The sequence below is a fragment of the Elgaria multicarinata genome, chromosome 1 (assembly GCF_023053635.1).
Source record: "Elgaria multicarinata webbii isolate HBS135686 ecotype San Diego chromosome 1, rElgMul1.1.pri, whole genome shotgun sequence".
In the NCBI taxonomy this organism is placed as follows: Eukaryota; Metazoa; Chordata; class Lepidosauria; order Squamata; family Anguidae; genus Elgaria; species Elgaria multicarinata.
Window position 1 is genome coordinate 40,722,364 of NC_086171.1, and position 18,119 is coordinate 40,740,482.

General features: G+C 46.6%; 1 protein-coding gene across 1 annotated transcript in view; it reads left to right on the plus strand.

Moving 5' to 3' along the window:
- Positions 1–18,119, plus strand: part of LOC134398877 (mitogen-activated protein kinase kinase kinase 3-like) — a 71,590-nt gene that overhangs the window by 15,553 nt on the left and 37,918 nt on the right. The window contains exon 2 of the mRNA XM_063126488.1: positions 8,092–8,201. Within this exon, the coding sequence (XP_062982558.1) occupies positions 8,092–8,201 (110 nt within the window). The remainder of the gene's footprint in view (positions 1–8,091; positions 8,202–18,119) is intronic.

Here is an 18,119-nt window from a genome sequence, read left to right on the forward strand (position 1 = left end):
CTTCTGTTTTTTTGACCAGCGCTGCACATTCCCTGTTGCACCATTGTGCATGCCTTGGGTAAGATGTTGCTCTTTTGTTCTTCCAAGTTATTTCAGAGGCTCCAGCAAACATGCTGCTTTTCTGCTAAGTTTGCTGGTCGAAGAATGTCTGTTCCTTGCAAGCCATTTGTTACGAAAGACCAGCCGAGCTCTTTCCTCAAGTCCTGGAAAGAGTTTTCGAGGCACAGACGCAAAGAACAGTGCAACGTGCTCTTGTAGTGTTCTACAAGGCGATTCTCTGGAGGCGTCGTGTTCAAACCTGATCATCATCCCAGAGTTACAAGGCCTTGTTTTGGGCCTTGATTGAACTAGCACACCCCGCCCTTGTAGGGAAGCCGTTTTGGGGGGTGGGGTGGGGATCCCGAGAAGAGCTGTGATTAACGCCAACTGGGAAACGTCAACTCCTGCGCAAGAGCTTTGGTAAACAGGGCAGCATGAACAACAGCTTTGCAAGCAGTGAGGTCAGCTCTTTTGATCTGGATTGCAGCTGCCTCTCCGAACACATTTTGGTTTTATAGGAGCTGGGAATGGAGAATTCATCCATCGATGCTGAGCGAACAAGGTTTCTTGTTTACAACGCACATGGACACAGATTAACGCAAACACACAGGACTATCTGAAGAAGCATCTTGCTTTCTATTTATGTTTGCAGAGCCGAGGAGGAGCCCTGGTTAGGGCTCATCTAGAGTATTGCGTCCAGTTCTGGGCTCCACAATTCAAGAAGGACGCAGACAAGCTGGAGCGTGTTCAGAGGAGGGCAACCAGGATGATCAGGGGTCTGGAAACAAAGCCCTGTGAAGAGATACTGAAAGAACTGGGCATGTTTAGCCTGGAGAAGAGAAGATGGAGGGGAGACATGATAGCAGTCTTTAAATACTTAAAAGGTTGTCACACGGAGGAGGGCCAGGATCTCTTCTCGATCCTCCTAGAGTGCAGGACACGGAATAACGGGCTTAAGTTAAAGGAAGCCAGATTCCAGCTGGACATCAGGAGAAACTTCCTGACTGTTAGAGCAGTACGACAATGGAATCAGTTACCTAGGGAGGTTGTGGGCTCTCCCACACTAGAGGCCTTCAAGAGGCAGCTGGACAAGCATCTGTCAGGGATGCTTTAGGGTGGATTCCTGCATTGAGCAGGGGGTTGGACTTGATGGCCTTGTAGGACCCTTCTAACTCTGCTATTCTATGATTCTGTGAGGAAGGGGTTTCCTGAAAACTCGAATGCTTTTGGAATGCAAGTGCCAGGCAGGGGTGTAAGACCTCTTAGCTCACCCTGCAGGACTGATGAGGAGAAATGCTCAGGTTCATACATTTACAGATTGTTTAAGGGAGTTATTATCTCTAAGAAGCTTTGGGTCAAGACCAGCATAATACTGCTAGAGCAACTGGGTGAATATGGAGGCTCTTTCCTTGTATTTAGTACAGCCATACCTTTCTCTCTCCAGAATCGCACTCTGAAAAAAACTACTAGTGCAAGTTTGCAGCAAAATCTGGCTTTTCATGGCACCAATTGGCTAGTATTTGTGGCATCACAGAGACGTCTTTCCCTCCCCCATAATACCAAGAGTGGCTTTGCAGCTGTTATTTATTTATTTACTTATTTATTTTTATTTTGTTTACTGCATTTCTATACTGCCAATAGCTGAAGCTCTCTGGGCGGTTCACGAAAAGGTTTCTGGCTGATAAGATGGAAGATGCACTTACGAATACACAAACATTTTCATGACACTTTAAATCAAAGAAATCAAAAGTAGGCAGCATACATGAAGCACGTAGAGAGGGACAAAATTGACGACTGGACCAGCATTCAAACCGATAGAATCCGTGATAGAGGTGTACAAAATTATGCATGGTATGGAGAATGTGGATAGGGAGACATTTTTCTTCCTCTCTCAAAATACTAGAACCCAGTGGGGGTCATCACATGAAGCTGATTGGTGGGAGATCCAGGACAAATAAAAGGAAGTGCTTCTTCACACAGCGCCTAGTTAAATTATGGAACTCACTACAACAGGATGTAGTGATGGCCACCAATTTGGATGGCTTTAAAAGGGGGTTGGATAAATTCCTGGAGGAGAAGGCTATCCATGGCTACTAGCCCTGATGGCTATGTGCTACCTCCAGTATCCAAGGCAGTAAGCCTGTGTGCACCAGTTGCTGGGGAACATGGGAGGGAGGGTGCTGATGCACCATGTCCTACTTGTGGATTTTTGGTTCACAGTTGTTTGGCCACTGTGTGAACGGAATGCTGGACTAGATGGACCCTTGGTCTGATCCAGCATGGCTCTTCTTAGGTTCTTATGTCTCTCATGCGGATTCTGGAGCCAGGAGGAAGTGAAGCTTGCACTGTGGGTGCAGAATCTGTTGTGACCTCTCTTTAAATGTTGCACCTGTTTCCACTCTTCATTAGATGATGATGATGATTTTATTATTTATTACATTTCTACATCACCCTGTAGCCGAAGCTCTCTGGGCAGTTAATATAAGATTAAAACAATTAAAACCGCTATACAAAATTTAAAACCATGAAAACATACAGTATACACAAAAAGACAACTATGAAGAACTGTAAGCTGTCAGCTGAACCTAAAAACATATCTGGGATCAATTAAGCTCATCACATATTGCTAAGTGCCTTGGAAAAGAGAAACGTCTTGACCTGGAGCTGAAAAGATAGCAATGTTGGTGCCAGGCAGGTCTCGTCAGGGAGACCCTTCCATAATTGGGGGCCACCACTAAGAAAGCCCTCTCCCTTTGTTGCGGTCTTCCGAGCCTCCCTCAGAGTTCATACTTTTATACATTGTCTATGACAGCATTTTAGGGTCTGCATGATATATCAAATGTTTGGGGGATTATTGCATATGTTGGATTGGGTAGGTTGTGAAGAACTTTGCATCCTGAGTGACAGCTTTCATCTATTTTAGTAATTGTTTCTAGCCCTTACACACAAACTTTCAGGCACTAGGGAAGGGTAGTCCAAGGCTATGTAGTAATCAAGCGATAAGGGCCCTTTGATGCCCTCATGTCTCACCGCTTGCTACAGTTCCCTTGTCCCTGGTCTTGACTTATCCCTCAAATGCTGTGCCCTGTCCTCCTACAATTTCCCATTTCTTGCCACTCAGGTTCAAATTCTTTGCAAACCTACAATTTGGAATCAGAATTAGTTACACAGAATAAGTAGAAAAATGCACATCTGTGCCTATGCCTAAAGACGTCTGACCTGGCCACAATCACACATGCTTTAGTTATACCCATTTGGACCGCTGTAATGCACTCCACATGGGGGCCGCCTTTGAAAATTGTTCAGAAACTTCATTTGGTCTAGAATTATGTGGCCAGACTGTTAATCAGGGCTGATTACAGGGAGTGCGTGATTCCCTTGTTACAGCAGCTATTGGTCTGTTTCCAGGCAGAATTGAAAGTGATGGTTATGACCGATAAAGCCTTATATGTGGCTCGGGACCAGGCTACCCAAAAGAATGCCTACTCTCATACAAGCCTGCTCGGTTCTTAAGATTTTCTGGAGTGGCCTTTCATGTGAGACACCATCAGACACATGTTTGGTGGCAATACCTGCACACCCAAGATGGACACCCAGCAGCTTCTTCAAGCTGCTGGGGGTGTCCATCTTGGGTGTGCAGGTCTTTAAGCAAGGTGTTCATGATGATTCTTGGCACTACAAATCGTCCGTCTGGTGTGACAAACCATCTTTCTGGAACCTTTGTCTAACAATACAATACAGGGCCTTTTCGCTGGCTGCTCCAAGGCTGCAGAACTGCCTCCCAAGGGAGGCTAGATTTGCTGTCTTTTTGCTTTCTTTCTGCTGGCCGACAGACCGCTTTATTCAAGAAGGCCTTTAGCTTGTAAGTGGCCTTTTAGTGGATCTGTCGTATGGGTGTGGTTTTTATTCCGCAACTGTTACGTTTTTATTGTATTTTAATGTGTTTTATTCTTTTAAGCTATTTTAAAATGTTTCCTAAGCCTCCTTCAGTGCAATTTTTTGGTAGAAAGGTGGAGGGGGGCATAACTCAAATAAATAAATAAAGTTTTAATGGCAGAATTGGGTGTCTTTTTTTCCCCCGTTTCAGAATTGGAATGATTTTGGGTGAAAGTGCCCGTGTTTAGTGGTAGAATTCATATTCCGCAGTAGGGATGGACATTATTTTAAAAACAGAAACATGAATTATTTTTAAATATACTTTTGCTGGTGTTTTAACCTAATATATGCATTTTCATACATTTATTGAGCCGAGAACTGCATTGCAAAATCCAGAGAAATACAAAAATGGAAGGCTGTGTTCCAAATCTGCCTATTAGTCTGGGAAGTGTGAATCAGGTGGGCTTCTTTAAAAAATGAGGATCAAACAAAATCCTCACGCATCCCTGAAGCAGAGAGTAGGAATAAATGGTCAATTCTCCTGATGGAGGGAAGTAAATAGTGGGGTCCCACAGGGATCGGTATTGGGACAAATTCTTTTCAACTTGTTCATAAACGATCTGGAATTAGGAGTGAGCAGTGAAGTGGCCAAGTTTGCTGACCACACCAAATTATTTAAGGTTTTTAAAACACAAAGGGATTGTGAAGAGCTCCAAAGGGATCTCTCCAAGCTGGGAGAGTGGGCGTCCAAATGGCAAATGCGGTTCAATGTAAGCAAGTATAAGGTGATGCACGTTGGGGCAAAAAAACTCAACTTCAAGTGTAACCTAATGGCATCTGAGCTAGTGGTGACCAAACAAGAGAGAGATCTCGGGGTTGTGGTGGACAGCTCGATGAAAATGTCCACCCAGTGTGCGGCCACTGTAAAGAAGGCAAACTCCACGTTAGGCATTATAAGAAAAGGAATTGAGAATAAAATGGCCAATATCATACTGCCCTTATACAAATCTATGGTGCGACCACACTTAGAATACTGTGTACAGTTCTGGTCACCACACCTAAAAAAGGATATTATAGAGCTGTAAAAAGTGTAGAAAAGGGCAAGTAAAATAATTATGGGGCTGGAGCATCTCCCCTACAAGGGAAGGTGACATCAACTGGGATTGTTTAGCTTGGAAAAAAAGGAGGCTAAGGGGAGACATGATAGAGTTGTACAAAATTATGCATGGTATGGAGAATGTGGATAGGGAGACGTTTTTCTCCCTCTCTCAAAATACTAGAAACCGGGGTCATCCTGTGAAGCTGATTGGTGGGAGATCCAGGACAAATAAAAGGAAGGACTTCTTCACACAGCGCATAGTTAAGTTACGGAACTCACTACCACAAGATGTCGTGATGGCCACCAATCTGGATGGCTTTAAAAGGGGGTTAGATAAGTTCCTGGAGGCAAAGGCTATCAATGACTACTAGCCCCAATGGTTGTGTGCTATCTCCAGTATTCAAGCCAATAAGCCTGTGTGCACCAGTTGCTGGGGAACATGGGTGGGAGGGTGCTGTTGCACCATGTTCTGCTTGTTCATCCCTGGCTGATGCCTGGTTGGCCCCTGTGTGAACAGAGTGCTGGACTAGATGGACCCTTGGTCTGATCCAGCATCAGGGCACTTCTTATATTCTTATCCCTACACTGGCTACATAAAGCCCCAGATTCAACTTATGATATATCTGGTTAAAAACAGTCTCAGGTAGTGGCGTGGGGAAAGTCAGAGGATCTGAAACTGGGTTAGGTATCCCCATGATTTGACTAAATAAAAGGTAGCTCTTTGTAAACACTGTTTTCTAGGTGACGTAATGAATGTGTGTGTGTGTGTGCGCGCACATGTGTGTGTAGTAGTAGTGGGCGGAGGAGAGACGGGGCTTCCATGTACAAAAGAAACATGTATGTTTACACTGGCAAAGCTGCCTCTTTCATTGGTGGGGAAATTCCCTTTCTCTTTGGTGAGGAAACTGTGACAGTATAATCAGGGTTGCTTATCTCCCACAAGGAGAGGACTTTGCTGCCCCATTCTGGTGACTAAGGGAAGGGAATATTCCTCAGGGATCACCTCACCCTTTATATCCCTGTCCGATCCCTCCAAAGGATGAGGATACCTCTTGCTCTTGATGTTTGCATTTAGTGTTCGTTGCACTTGCCCTCTGGAACATGCTCCCCATTAACAGGAGATAGACATCTACGGTTTTGACCTTTAGACACCTGCTTAAAAGACCCACCTCTTCATGCAGGCTTTCCCTGAGTTATGACTCAGCCGATGCACCTTTAGTTTTATTGTAGAGCACTGATTTTTTTTTATTGTTATGATGTTGTTATGCTGACTGCTTTGATAATTTTATTGGAAAGCAGTATACAAAAATAAATAATAAATTCCTGGCCTCACTGGAGTAGTTCCACTTCGATTTCATACCAACAGACGTCTTCTTCCTTAACAAACCATCATCATAGTGGGAAATCCCCATTTTCCTGCTTTTATCTTCAAACACAATCTCCGGAATTTTCTGGGAAATCTGTAGATTTCCTAGTTTGCCACCCAGACATAATGTAATAGATTTTTTTAAAAATGCAATAAAAGTAATTTTGAATACATTTAAACACATACACACACACCTGGGTAATTCAGGGTCCCCAACTTTTGGGGGGAACATTTAGAAATTTGAAAAACTGCTGTGGGCATCACCACAAAATGACTGAGTCCAGACACCACGATAACCAATGATGGTTTAAATAGTCGACAGTTGGCTGTTTTAACCCACCATGGGTTATCCTGTTGCATGGAGGGAGTTTCTTAACCAATGGTTGGTTATTTGGCCGAAATAATCAATGGAAATAACCAACACTGTGCAGAGTTGGCTATTTGAACCATCATTGGCTATTGTGTTGTGTGGAGGGCACGGTTAGTTATTTCATCAGCCACAGAGTTGCAAGGCAAGAGCGGTCAAAGCTATGGCTGCTGCTCTAATCCAGCCAGTGGGATAGGTTTTCGGCAGTGATGGCTAATGGGATATTAGCGGGAGGACTGAGGGGGGATGATGTGGCTAGTCTCATCCCATGTGGGCACAGGGGAGAGAAAAAACAAGGCTAGAGGCTAGAAAGGGAGAGAAAGAAGACTGCCCTAATATTCTCCAAGTTTTTACTTAAAATAATTTGTTATTGAAGGAGTCAGGGAGGGTAGAGTTTCATGGGCACCATTGGAGGTGCCCCTTGTCGTGTTTCTCAGAACACTCCTGCTTTCGATGGGAGGCAAATGACGAGGCTTGCTAAGTAATCCGCAAAGTTTTTATTCAGCAACAAACGTCTCTTCTACCTGAATAGAGTCTAACCTCTTGGAAACGTCTCCCTAGGCAAAACTATGCAAACTAAGCAAGACAGTTGTCTGTTCAAGAAGAATAGGAAACTACTTCTCAAACGCCCATAACTTCGAAGAGCCTGGTGCGGATGCAGGTTCTGGCGCAATCCTAGTTGGACCAACTTTCTCACACCTTCCTTCCGCTCCGTGCGTTTGAGCTTCTGGCGGACCCTAGCATCAGCTAGCTTGTCGGGACACTCTCCTCTGGAAGAAAGCTCACTTCTCACTGAGTGTGTAGGATTTGGCCTTGAGGAGATAAGCTCTGGAGAGGGCTGACTTCCAGCTGGGGAATCGCCCGTGAGAGCTTCCTCCCCCACTGGTACAGGCTGGCTGGTATCCGGCGCTGCGTCTTCTAGTTCTGAATCCGATTCTGATTGATTACCTGAAACATCTTCTCCCAAAACGGGCAGTAAGGTTAGACATGACACTCCTATGTGCTATGACATCCGAGGGCTCCGCATTGGGTGTAAATAGTGTGATGCATTCTAATTAAATACATTTTTTTCTATATATGTGCAGAGTTCATTCCACTTACAGGTCAGCCATAGGGACTTCCTTTCTGCCCATGATGAATCTTTCCATAGTTTGTTTCATAGAGGTGGCTCCTCCATCCGCTGCTTCCTATGAATGGTCTTTTGACCAATAACCAACCTTGAGCCGAGGCAGCATCACTTCAGAGTGCTGTGGAGTGTAATGCACAAGCCTTGGAGGAATCCAGACAAGGCAATCCTCTGTCGAAAAGGCTGCAAAGGACTCATGTGTTTTCTTTCTTTTGCAGATGAAGAAGAGGCTCTCAACTCTATTATGAAAGATCTCGCAGCCTTGGGCAAATGCGGGGGTCTCTTGGACAGCAACCGGAACAAGAACCACGTCCATTCTAGCAAACAGGTGAGTAGCAGCTCCAGGAATCCCCTTCTGCAGTATCGGACTGTGTGTTGTGCAACTCAAAAGTGCCTAAAATTTGTTCTTGGCTGCAGAGTTGCACTTACCTTGGAACTAGAGTGTGAGAAGCATAATATTAACTGAAATCTGATCATACCCTCGGGGTACTGGATGATGGCTTGGCTTGCTTGCTTGGGTCATCTGTTGTATTGGAGCCAAAGGTGTTTTTAGCAGATCAGGTGCAAATGGTTTTAGCCTTCGGACAGTACTTTGACAAACATGAGTTCCCAGTCTCTCATTTGCCAAGAGAAGAGGGGACTTTGGCACAGGAGACACTTGCACAGGAGAACCGGTGGGAAGGAGGGATGCTTCACCCCTCCTGCCGTTGCTGATTTGCCTTTAAAAAATGTTTCCTCCCTTGCCCTCTTCCCGGAGCCAGGCTTACTTCCTGTGCCAGAGGCAGACGGACCGGGATATTGCAGGGGAAGGATGAGCAGAGGCTGTCCGCTCGCCTCTGTTTTTCTGCTGCAGAAGCTGCCAGGTTCACATTAGCTTTATGAAGGAAGGAAATGTGTCTTGTTTTGCCTTTATGGATTGAGAGGCAGTGTGGTGTAGTGGTTAGAGTGTCAGACTGGAAGTCGGGAGATCCGGGTTCTAGTCCCCACTCGGCCATGGAAGCTCACTGGGGTGAGTTTGGGCCAGTCACAGCCTCTCAGCCCAGCCGGCCTTACAGGGTTGTTGTAAGGATAAAATGGAGAGAAAGAGGATTATGTACGCTGTCTTGGGTTCCTTAAGGAGGGAAAAAAAGGTGGGATATAAATGCAATTAAAAAAAAGTTTTGGGAAGAAGAAGAAGAAGAAGAAGAAGAAGAAGAAGAAGAAGAAGAAGAAGAAGAAGAAGAAGAAGAAGAAACCACCAAGAGATGCATCTTGGGCCAGTGTATTGCTGTGAGTCCCTCATAGATCAGCCTCCGCAATGCAGTAGGCCCTAGGAAGAGATTGGATGCATGTTATAAACGTGCTGATCGAGCGCCTCTAGTTGATGGGAAAGACCGCTTTACCTGAGATCCCTGGAGCAGCTTTTCCCAACCTGGAGCCCTCCAGATGTTTTGGACTTCAAGAGAGAAGACCTTTTCTGTGTTGGCCCCCTAAGCATGTAACAATCTTCCTGACGAGTCCTGCCTGGCGCCAACATTGTTATCTTTTTGGCGCCAGGTCAAGACGTTTCTCTTCTCCCAGGCATTTAGCAATATGTAATTAGCTGGGGGGTTTGTATGTTTTTGTGGTTTTAAATTGTATGTTTTTGTGACTTTAAATTTTTGTGTATTGTTTTTAAGTGTTTTTATCCTATGTAAACTGCCCAGAGAGCCTCGGCTATGGGGCAGTATACAAATGTAAATAATAATAACAACAACAACTCCTATCAGCCTCAGACAGTATACCCAATAGTCAGGAATTCTGGGAGTTGGAGTCCAAAGCATCTGGAAGGCACCTGGATGGTGAAAGCTGCCCTAGAGAACCACTGACAGGTAGACAATACTGTGCTTCTGACTCAATCTAGGGTAGCTTCACACATTTCTATGACTGTGCTTCCATTGTCGAGCAGACCTCTTTGTGGTGCAGTGATTAAAAGGCTGAACTGTGGCCCGCTTAACCCAACTTGGAAAATTCTGAGGCCAAGAAAACTCCGTCCCTCCACTCGCCGCACCAAAGTGACGCTTGTCTGTTGATGGAAGCTAAAATGCCTCCTTCGGTTTCCACGCCTGTCCTCCAGGGTGTGACGGCCCTCCAAGCTGGATGGGACACTTGCAGCAGCTTGTGCTGAACGTGATCCAACGATGTTCAGCGCATTCGCCGGCTCCCAAACAGCTGGAGTGGTGTCCAATGACCCAATAAGGCTTTTGTTGGCTCGCGGGGTGTGAGTTGAGGATTAACGTTTTAGGAAAGATGACGGGTGGAGACAGGGACCGCTTTGGAACCATCTGAGAACAATTTGGATGTGAGGATTCGTTCAAGAGCCGAGGGCTTTCTTTACAAAGGCTGCAAATTCCTTGCGTTCGTTTTTCGAGGCTAAATGCTTTCAGCGTGCACCAGGGGTTTCTTAATTATTTGGCTCACCTCCCCATCCTTATTTTATTCTGTGGAGGACCTGAAAAAAGGTTTCAACCTGGGCTGCCTTGTGCCTTTTTAGCATCAGCTTGGCGGAACAGGTATCAACAGGGGAAGCTTTGGAGATTAACATGATTAGAGAGAGATGGTGTCCGAAGTCACGGCAGCGTTGTTGAGTTGAACGCCTGGCAAATGGTAGTCAGCGGTGGAGCCTCCCATGTGCCGTGGAAACCTCTGGATCGTGGTGAATGGATGTTAAATATGATTTTTCACTTCACACCAGTAAGCCTCCACACCTTTGCTTGGCAACCGAAACAACCACAAAGCGAACAGCGCCTTCCTCCGTCTGCTGTGTGTGGGATTCATGCTCAGGACTTCACTAGACACTGTGAGAGACGTGGGAGTCTCCGTTCTCATGCTCCCACCCCACCCTCCCTCTCTCTTGCCCCACTCTTGCTTGCAATGTCAACCTTAGCACAATATCACGGCTATCCCACCTTGCATCATTGGGAGTTGGAGGAAGAGGTGGCCGCAACTCACAAGTGCAACGACATCACATAGAAGAGAAACAGGGCAGTGTAAAGCCCATGTTGCCATGGACGCTAGGACTCTTGCTCCTTTCCCGCCTTTTTGCCCCTCAGTACCTTCAACACAGAGCGTCTCATGAATTATTTATTTATTTTATTTATTTATTGCACTTATATACCGCTCCCATAGCCGGGGCTCTCTGGGCGGTTTGCAGAAATTCTAAAGTTAAGATAAAAACGAGTATACAAAATTTAAAATTCTAAAACACAGAACATACACACTTAAAGCATTAAAAAAACCGTTAAAAGAAACTAAACATGTGGGTGATGAAGATGTGCCGCCATATGCCTGGGCAAGGAGGAAAGTCTTAAGCTGGCGCCGGAAAGACAGCAGCGTTGGTACCAGGCGAGCCTCTTCAGGGAGATCGTTCCATAGTCTGGGGGCCACCACCGAAAAGGCCCTGTCCCTCGTTGCCACACTCCAAGCCTCTCTCGGAGTAGGCATCCAGAGGAGGACCTTAGATGCAAATGTTGCTCATGCGTAATGATTTCCCCCCTCCGAAATTTGCATGCGGCATGGCCCCTCCCGTCCAGCGCATGCCCCGATTGGCCTCTTCCACTCTCTTTCCGCCCCCCCCCCCCCCGGGCTGGTGGCGACATTCGAACCCTATGACTACACCCAGGGCCTCTATTTGCGCCACGCTGACCTGCCAAGCAGAGCTGTCCATCACCCCCCCCCCCCACTGCCTGTTTGGAGCAGAGGAAATTAATTGCTATTAGAGCTCAAGCTTTGAACTTCTTCAACCTTTCAAAAAATTTCTGCACGTCTACACCCCTCCTCCAGCTTCAGTTTAAAACAAAAATTAGAATATCGGTCAGGTAGATCTCAAGCAATAAGGTGTACACTACCATGTTCTTAGATCAGATTACATTTCAGTTCTGCTGTTAGGAACATAGGAAACTGCCCTTATACTGAGTCAGCCCATGGGTCCGTTTGGCCCAGCATTGTCGACACGGACTGGCAGCAGCTCTCCATGGTTTCAGGTAGGTTTTCCTGCCCTACCTGGAGATGTCAGGGATGGAACTTAGGACTTCTTGGCTGCAAAGCAGGTGCTCTGTCACTGAGCTATGGACTCTCCCCTTACGCAGCAGATCCATTTATTTATTTACTAGCTGTAACCGGCGTAACATACACCGTTGTAGCATATCTTAAAGTTTATTAATTAAATATCATCGCGGGGGCGGGGGCTGCTTGGAGGCCGTCGGGCAGACCTGGGGGGCAGGGAGGTCGGGGGGAGGGGGAGCAGGTGTCCCCCTCTCCCTGGGGTTCCTGTCAGCCTTGGGCCGCCCGCCCAGTTCGCATGAGATTACGTCGGGGCCTGGGCTCACAGCAGGCGAACATCCTCCCACCTGGCCACCAAGGGCCCCGGCCGTGCCTCGCTCATGTTCTGGACCGTGGCGCTGCCCCCTTCGGTGGGGCGGGCGGGGGAGCGAAGAGGCAGAAAGGGGGGTAAGATTACCTTGGAAAGCCCGGAAGAGTCGGGCGAGGGGCTTAGCAACCTGTATCAGCTGACGTTACACGTTGTTACTGTTGCTTAGCAACCTGTATCAGCTGAAGCCTGTACGGAAACATACCTAAGCGTTTTATAGATATAGATACAGATTTTTAAATGGGGTGGGATGGGGGTGGGGAGAGAACCTGGAAAGGTGCCTTATTCCAAGTTCTTGACCCTTGACCATCTAGCTCAGTATTATCCATATTGACTGGCGATCTGCTCTCCACGGTTTCAAACAGGGGACATTCCCGGCCCTATCTGGAAATGCAGGGGATTGAACCTACGTAAGACGAGCCCTGCTGGATCAGGCCAAGGATCCATCCAACCCAGTATTCTGTTCACACTGTGGCTAACCAGCTGTCGACCAGGGACCCACAAGCAGGACATGGCTGCAACAGCCACCCACCCATGTTCCCCAGCAGCGGGTGTATGTAGGCTTACTGCCTCTGCTCCTGAAGTTAGCACATAGCCATCAGGGCTAGTAGCCATGGATAGCCTTCTCCTCCAGGAATTTATCCAACCCCCTTATAAAGCCATCTAAATTGGTGGCCAACCTTCTGCAAGAGGGGTCCAAGATCCCTCCTTCACCTTAAGTCTTGAGCGGGGATTTGAACTTAGGTTTCCTTGGTCCCACGATGCATGCTCTGGCCTGATTGACCTTTCTAAATGTTGCCAGCTGCACACAGAAAATATTCGGCGCCTCTTTGTGAGTTTTAACAGCGTACTCCGTATTTTATTATAAACAGCAGCCATCTCTTCAGGGAATGCTGCATGAGGTCATGATTCACCTCATTCGGAGACACTTCGTTGTTATTTTTCTGATTTCCCAACATACCTCCTAATCTAAACCAGCCAGTGTGGAAGTGTCCCCCGCTCCCCCAAAATCTTCAATGAAAGTTAAGCAGAGATCTCCCCCCCCCAAACACACACACACACACACTCCATATAAACATACATCAAAACAGCAGTTGCCATGGTTTTCTCTCCTATGGGGTGAGTTCATCTTCTCCCTGGCTTCGTTTTGTAAAATACTGTGACTCCAGTGTTGTTTCAGCATCGGTCTTCCTCTTTCTCTCCATTCTTTACGTGGGCTGATGGAGAGGAATCCATCTGTGGCTTTTAGTCTCGATGGCTGTATGCTGCCTGGGAATGATGGGAGTTGTGGTCCAACACATCTGGTGGGCACCAGGTTGGGGGAAACGGCAGTAAGCACTCTTCTCAGGTGCGGCAGCTGCTGTTTCAATCTACAGCCAATCTATAGCCCTATGAGGACAGACTGAAAGAACTTGGCATTTTTAGCCTGGAGAAGAGAAGACTAAGAGGAGACATGACAGCACTCTTCAAGGACTTGAAAGGTTGTCACACAGAGGAGGGCCAGGATCTCTTCTCAATCCTCCCAGAGTGCAGGACACAGAATAATGGGCTCAAGTTACAGGAAGCCAGATTCTGGCTGGACATCAGGAAAAACTTCCTCACTGTTAGAGCGGTACGACAATGGAACCAATGACCTAGGGAGGTTGTGGGTTCTCCCACACTAGAAGCATTGAAGAGGCAGCTGGACAGCCATCTGTCAGGAATGCTGTAAGGTGGATTCCTGCAATGAAAAGAGACCGTATAGGCTCTTTCCAACTCTATTATTCTATGATGACATTGGTAAGCATCCTAAAAGACCAAATCCTAATTGCATGTATCAGTTTTCCCACAGCAGAGCAGGAGAGAAAATGAGGAATATTTCCCAGGTGGGAGGGCTTGACATCAGCCTCTTCCCTGTCGAAATGAAGCCATATTCACAAACGCACAAGCACAGCGGTGCACACTTCTCAGGCCTGCTTATTGGAGAGTAGAGGAAAAATCCAAAATCGCCTCCCCAAAAACTAATTAATGGGATTGTGCAATACGCTGACTGGGGAATCCTCAGCATAAGCCCCTTTGAAGCAAATGGGGATTATGTAAGAGCAGTCCTTTGCTTTTGCGCAGCTGCCATTCGCTTCAATGGGAGGTGGAGCAAGAGAACTTTCCAGTAGATTGTTGCCTCACGAGTCAGATCTGTTTGCCTCCCATTCTTCTGCCTTTAACGGTGTCCAAAGTCTGCCTTTGGAAGGGATCACCTCAGCTTTCCTCAGAGTAAAGGCCATCTCTGAGGGATAGTCTGGAAGGGCATTTCAACAGTGTAAGGTTTTCTGTGAAAAATCCTTCATGTCTCCACATATACTAAATCAGAAAGACTATGGGAAAGTGATGGTGCTTTAATTGAACACAAAGACCAAATGAAATCAAAAAAACCGTATTTATGCTGCAGCCCTCAGCATAATAAACTGGCAATCATTATTGTTGAGATCAATGGGATTTATTTCTGAGTAAACATGCTAAGGATTGGGGCTGAGGTGGGAGGCCTTTTTCCTGTCAGGGCCATAGTCCTTCAGGGGCATGCTAGTGGTGGATGGGACCACCACTAGCATACCTGTGAAGGACCATCTCTCTCTTGCTGCACCCCTCTCTCTTTCTGCACCCCTCTCTCTCTGCACCCCCTCTCATTCTGCACCCCCCTCTCTCTGCACCCCCCTCTCTCTCTGCACCCCCCCCTCTCTGCTTCCCCCTCTCTCTGCTTCCCCCTCTCTCTCTCTCTGCACCCCCCTCTCTCTGCACCTCTCTCTCTCACTCTCTCTCTCTGCACCCCCCTCTCCTTGCCTGACCTTAGTCCCAGGGCATGCATCTTCTTTTCCCCTGAGACTTTTCAGGTAACCAGGTGAAAAGTAGGTCAGGGACCAAAACCTTTAATAAGTATGGCTGTGACATGATCATAGCAAGCAATCTTAGTGAGTTAATCTTATTTTTTTAAATTGTTTTATCAGTTAAATTTGCATACAGGTTAAAAAAAGAGCCCTCAGAATTTCTGTAGAGGAAATGGGAAGATTCTTCTTTTAAGCAGTTTAATAAAAGCAGTTTTGCTACATATACATTATCCCCACCCCAAAGTAAACTGCTGACCGAACAGTGGGGGCATTTCTTTTTTTAAAAAAAAGTCTGTTAAGCTTTAAATAGATTAAGAATCAGTTTCTAAGCAATTTATTTCTTAAGTGTTGTGGCCTTAGGTAAAAGTTTGGACTTGGGGCAAGTGAAACTAACAGTGCAATTTTGTGTGTGTCTACAGAAGTAAGGCCCACTCAACTCAATGGGACTTTCTCCCATTGCAATGTGTACAGGACTGTACAACCAAAAATGGTACGTTCTGAATTTCTCCAACTATGAGAGCTTCTATCTTCTTTTCTATCTGTTTGCTTTGTTTATTGGGCACCTATCTGCGCCCCTTCCCCCAATCCTATAGAAGCTAGTCGAAGGCCAGCGTAGCTTTTATCACACTGTCCTTCCTGTCCTGAGACCATGGTCTTTCCCCTCACATATATGAGTCGCATAAAAAACTAGCTTCCACTGATCAACGCAGATGTCGGCTCCACCACGGCACTTTTCTGAGAAGTCCAGACCGACGCCCAAGTCTTCCAGAGTTTTCTCCAAGAAGTGGCCGTCCTTGCCCAATGATGGAATTTCATCACATTTTAACAAGATATTCTGGCCTGGACGGCATGTCTGGGTACATTTCTAATTGCCCTGTGTACCAGCTTGCCGCACGCCCACCTAAAGCCGTTCTTTGGCCAGGCCTCCAGAAAAACTTCCTACAAACCAAGCTCCATGATGCCACTCTTAGGAAGGAGAACATTGGCCAAGAGCAGTGTTGGCTGAGGAAGCCCGCCTGTGTGCAGTCAGACTCAGGAGAATGTTTGTTGTGCTTGTTCCTTCGCCATAGGGCAGTGGCCGTTTCATAAAAACTCAGAGGAAGAAGACCTGTTTTGCATGCAGGAAGTCCCAGAGTTCAAACATTCCAAGAACAGATGACCTCAGATCTCTGTCTGAGATTCTGGATAACCCCATCAAGTCAAATTAAATGGACTTGATGAACTCATGGTTTGTCCTGGAATAAGACAGCTTTTCCTACTCTTGGAGTAGTTACGTTGACTTTTGCATCATCCATCCATCATGTGTTTAGCATAGTCTATTTGCATCCACTTTTCTTCTTAACCATATAGGGATAGGAGTATGGAGAATACCTTGTTTTTCTTCCTAGTCTTTATTTTTTTAAAAAAGGACAGGTTGTGTATCAGCCTTCCCCAACCTGGTGCCCTCCAGATTTATTTATTTATTTATTTATTTATTTATTTATTTATTTATTTATTTATTTATTATAGCATTTATATCCCACCTTTTTTCCTCCAAGGAACCCAAGGCGGTGTCCATAATCCTTCTCCTCTCCACTTTATCCTCACAACAACCACCCTGTGAGGGAGGTTGGGCTGAGAGTCTGTGACTGGCCCAAAGTCACCCAGTGGGTTTCCATGGCCATGTGGGGACTAGAACCTGGATTTCCCGCCTCCCAGTCCAACACTTTAGCCACTACAGCTCCCAGAATCTCTCAACCGTATCTGGAGAGCACCAGGTTAGGGAAGACAGGCCAGCATAATCTGGGATTAATTGAGACTTAGTTTGACATATTGGAAGCATTTATGAGAACTGCAGCTGGTGGGTTGCATCTTAGGCTATGGCTAGACCAGGCCTATATCCCAGGATTGTCCTGGGATCATCCCTGTACAAACAAGTGACACACAGGGGATACCAGGAGCAGGCTGGAACGACCCCTCCATTTGCCTGGGATAATCCTTAGGTCAATCAAGATGGGCGCCTGGTGCAACGGATATGTGCAACATCATAAAAACAACAGACGCACTCTGTTATTCTTCACAACTAGGGTTTTGTTATTCGTATGCAGTTTTGTGGTAATTGATTATCATTTAATTGGGTGGCAGTCCTAGTGGTTAGAACAGGGGTGGACCACGTCTGGGGGCCCAGGGGGCAATTTCCCTGCCCTACAACTTACCGAGGGGAGCTGCACCCCTACCCCACTCCTCCGTATTTCAATAGCCGATCACTGCTTACTTTTTTTCCCAAAGAAGGAAAAATCGCCCCCTTTTTGCTTCCGTGCCGGCAATTTTCAGCAGCAAATTTGGCAGTGGTGGGTTTCACAAAGAGGCTTGTGGGGGAAGTGGGGTGCATGCAAGCCACATGTTGTCCACATCTGGGTTAGAGCGCTGGACAAGGGCAGGAAGATCTGGGTTCAAATCCCCACTGATGTTTCCATGGAAGGAGAATTTGGAGTCCAGGGCAATCGTGGTTAGTTGTGCAGGGCAACTTTTGCATCCCTGCAACCTTGACCCCAAGTGTGAAAATTACTTTCCCCCTGTTTGATTGTGAGCAGCCAGAGTAAACAGGTGCACTTGGAGACCCCACTGATGGAGGGCCTAAACCTGGTTTCTTCTCCTGATGATCCCAGGTGTGAGTAAAGCTGTCTCTCAACTGGGTACCAAATGGCTGCTTCCAGTCCTTACAGTGCAATTCTAGCCATGTCTGCTTAGAAGTCAGCCCCATTGAGTTCAGTGGGTATTACTCATGGGATAGCTCGTACAGGATTGCAGCCTCATTCCCATAAAATGCCCCTTGAGAATCAAGCCTCCTCCTCCTCCTCCTCCTCCTCCTCCATGCTGGCTGGGGGACGTTGGGAATTGTAGTCCAGCACATCTGAAGGCAACCAGGCTGGGAAAGGTTGGCATAGTCCATCCTGGCTTCTTTCTCTCGGTCACAGAACCTTCAGAGCTAGCTTTTACTACGCCGACGGACCAGAATCCA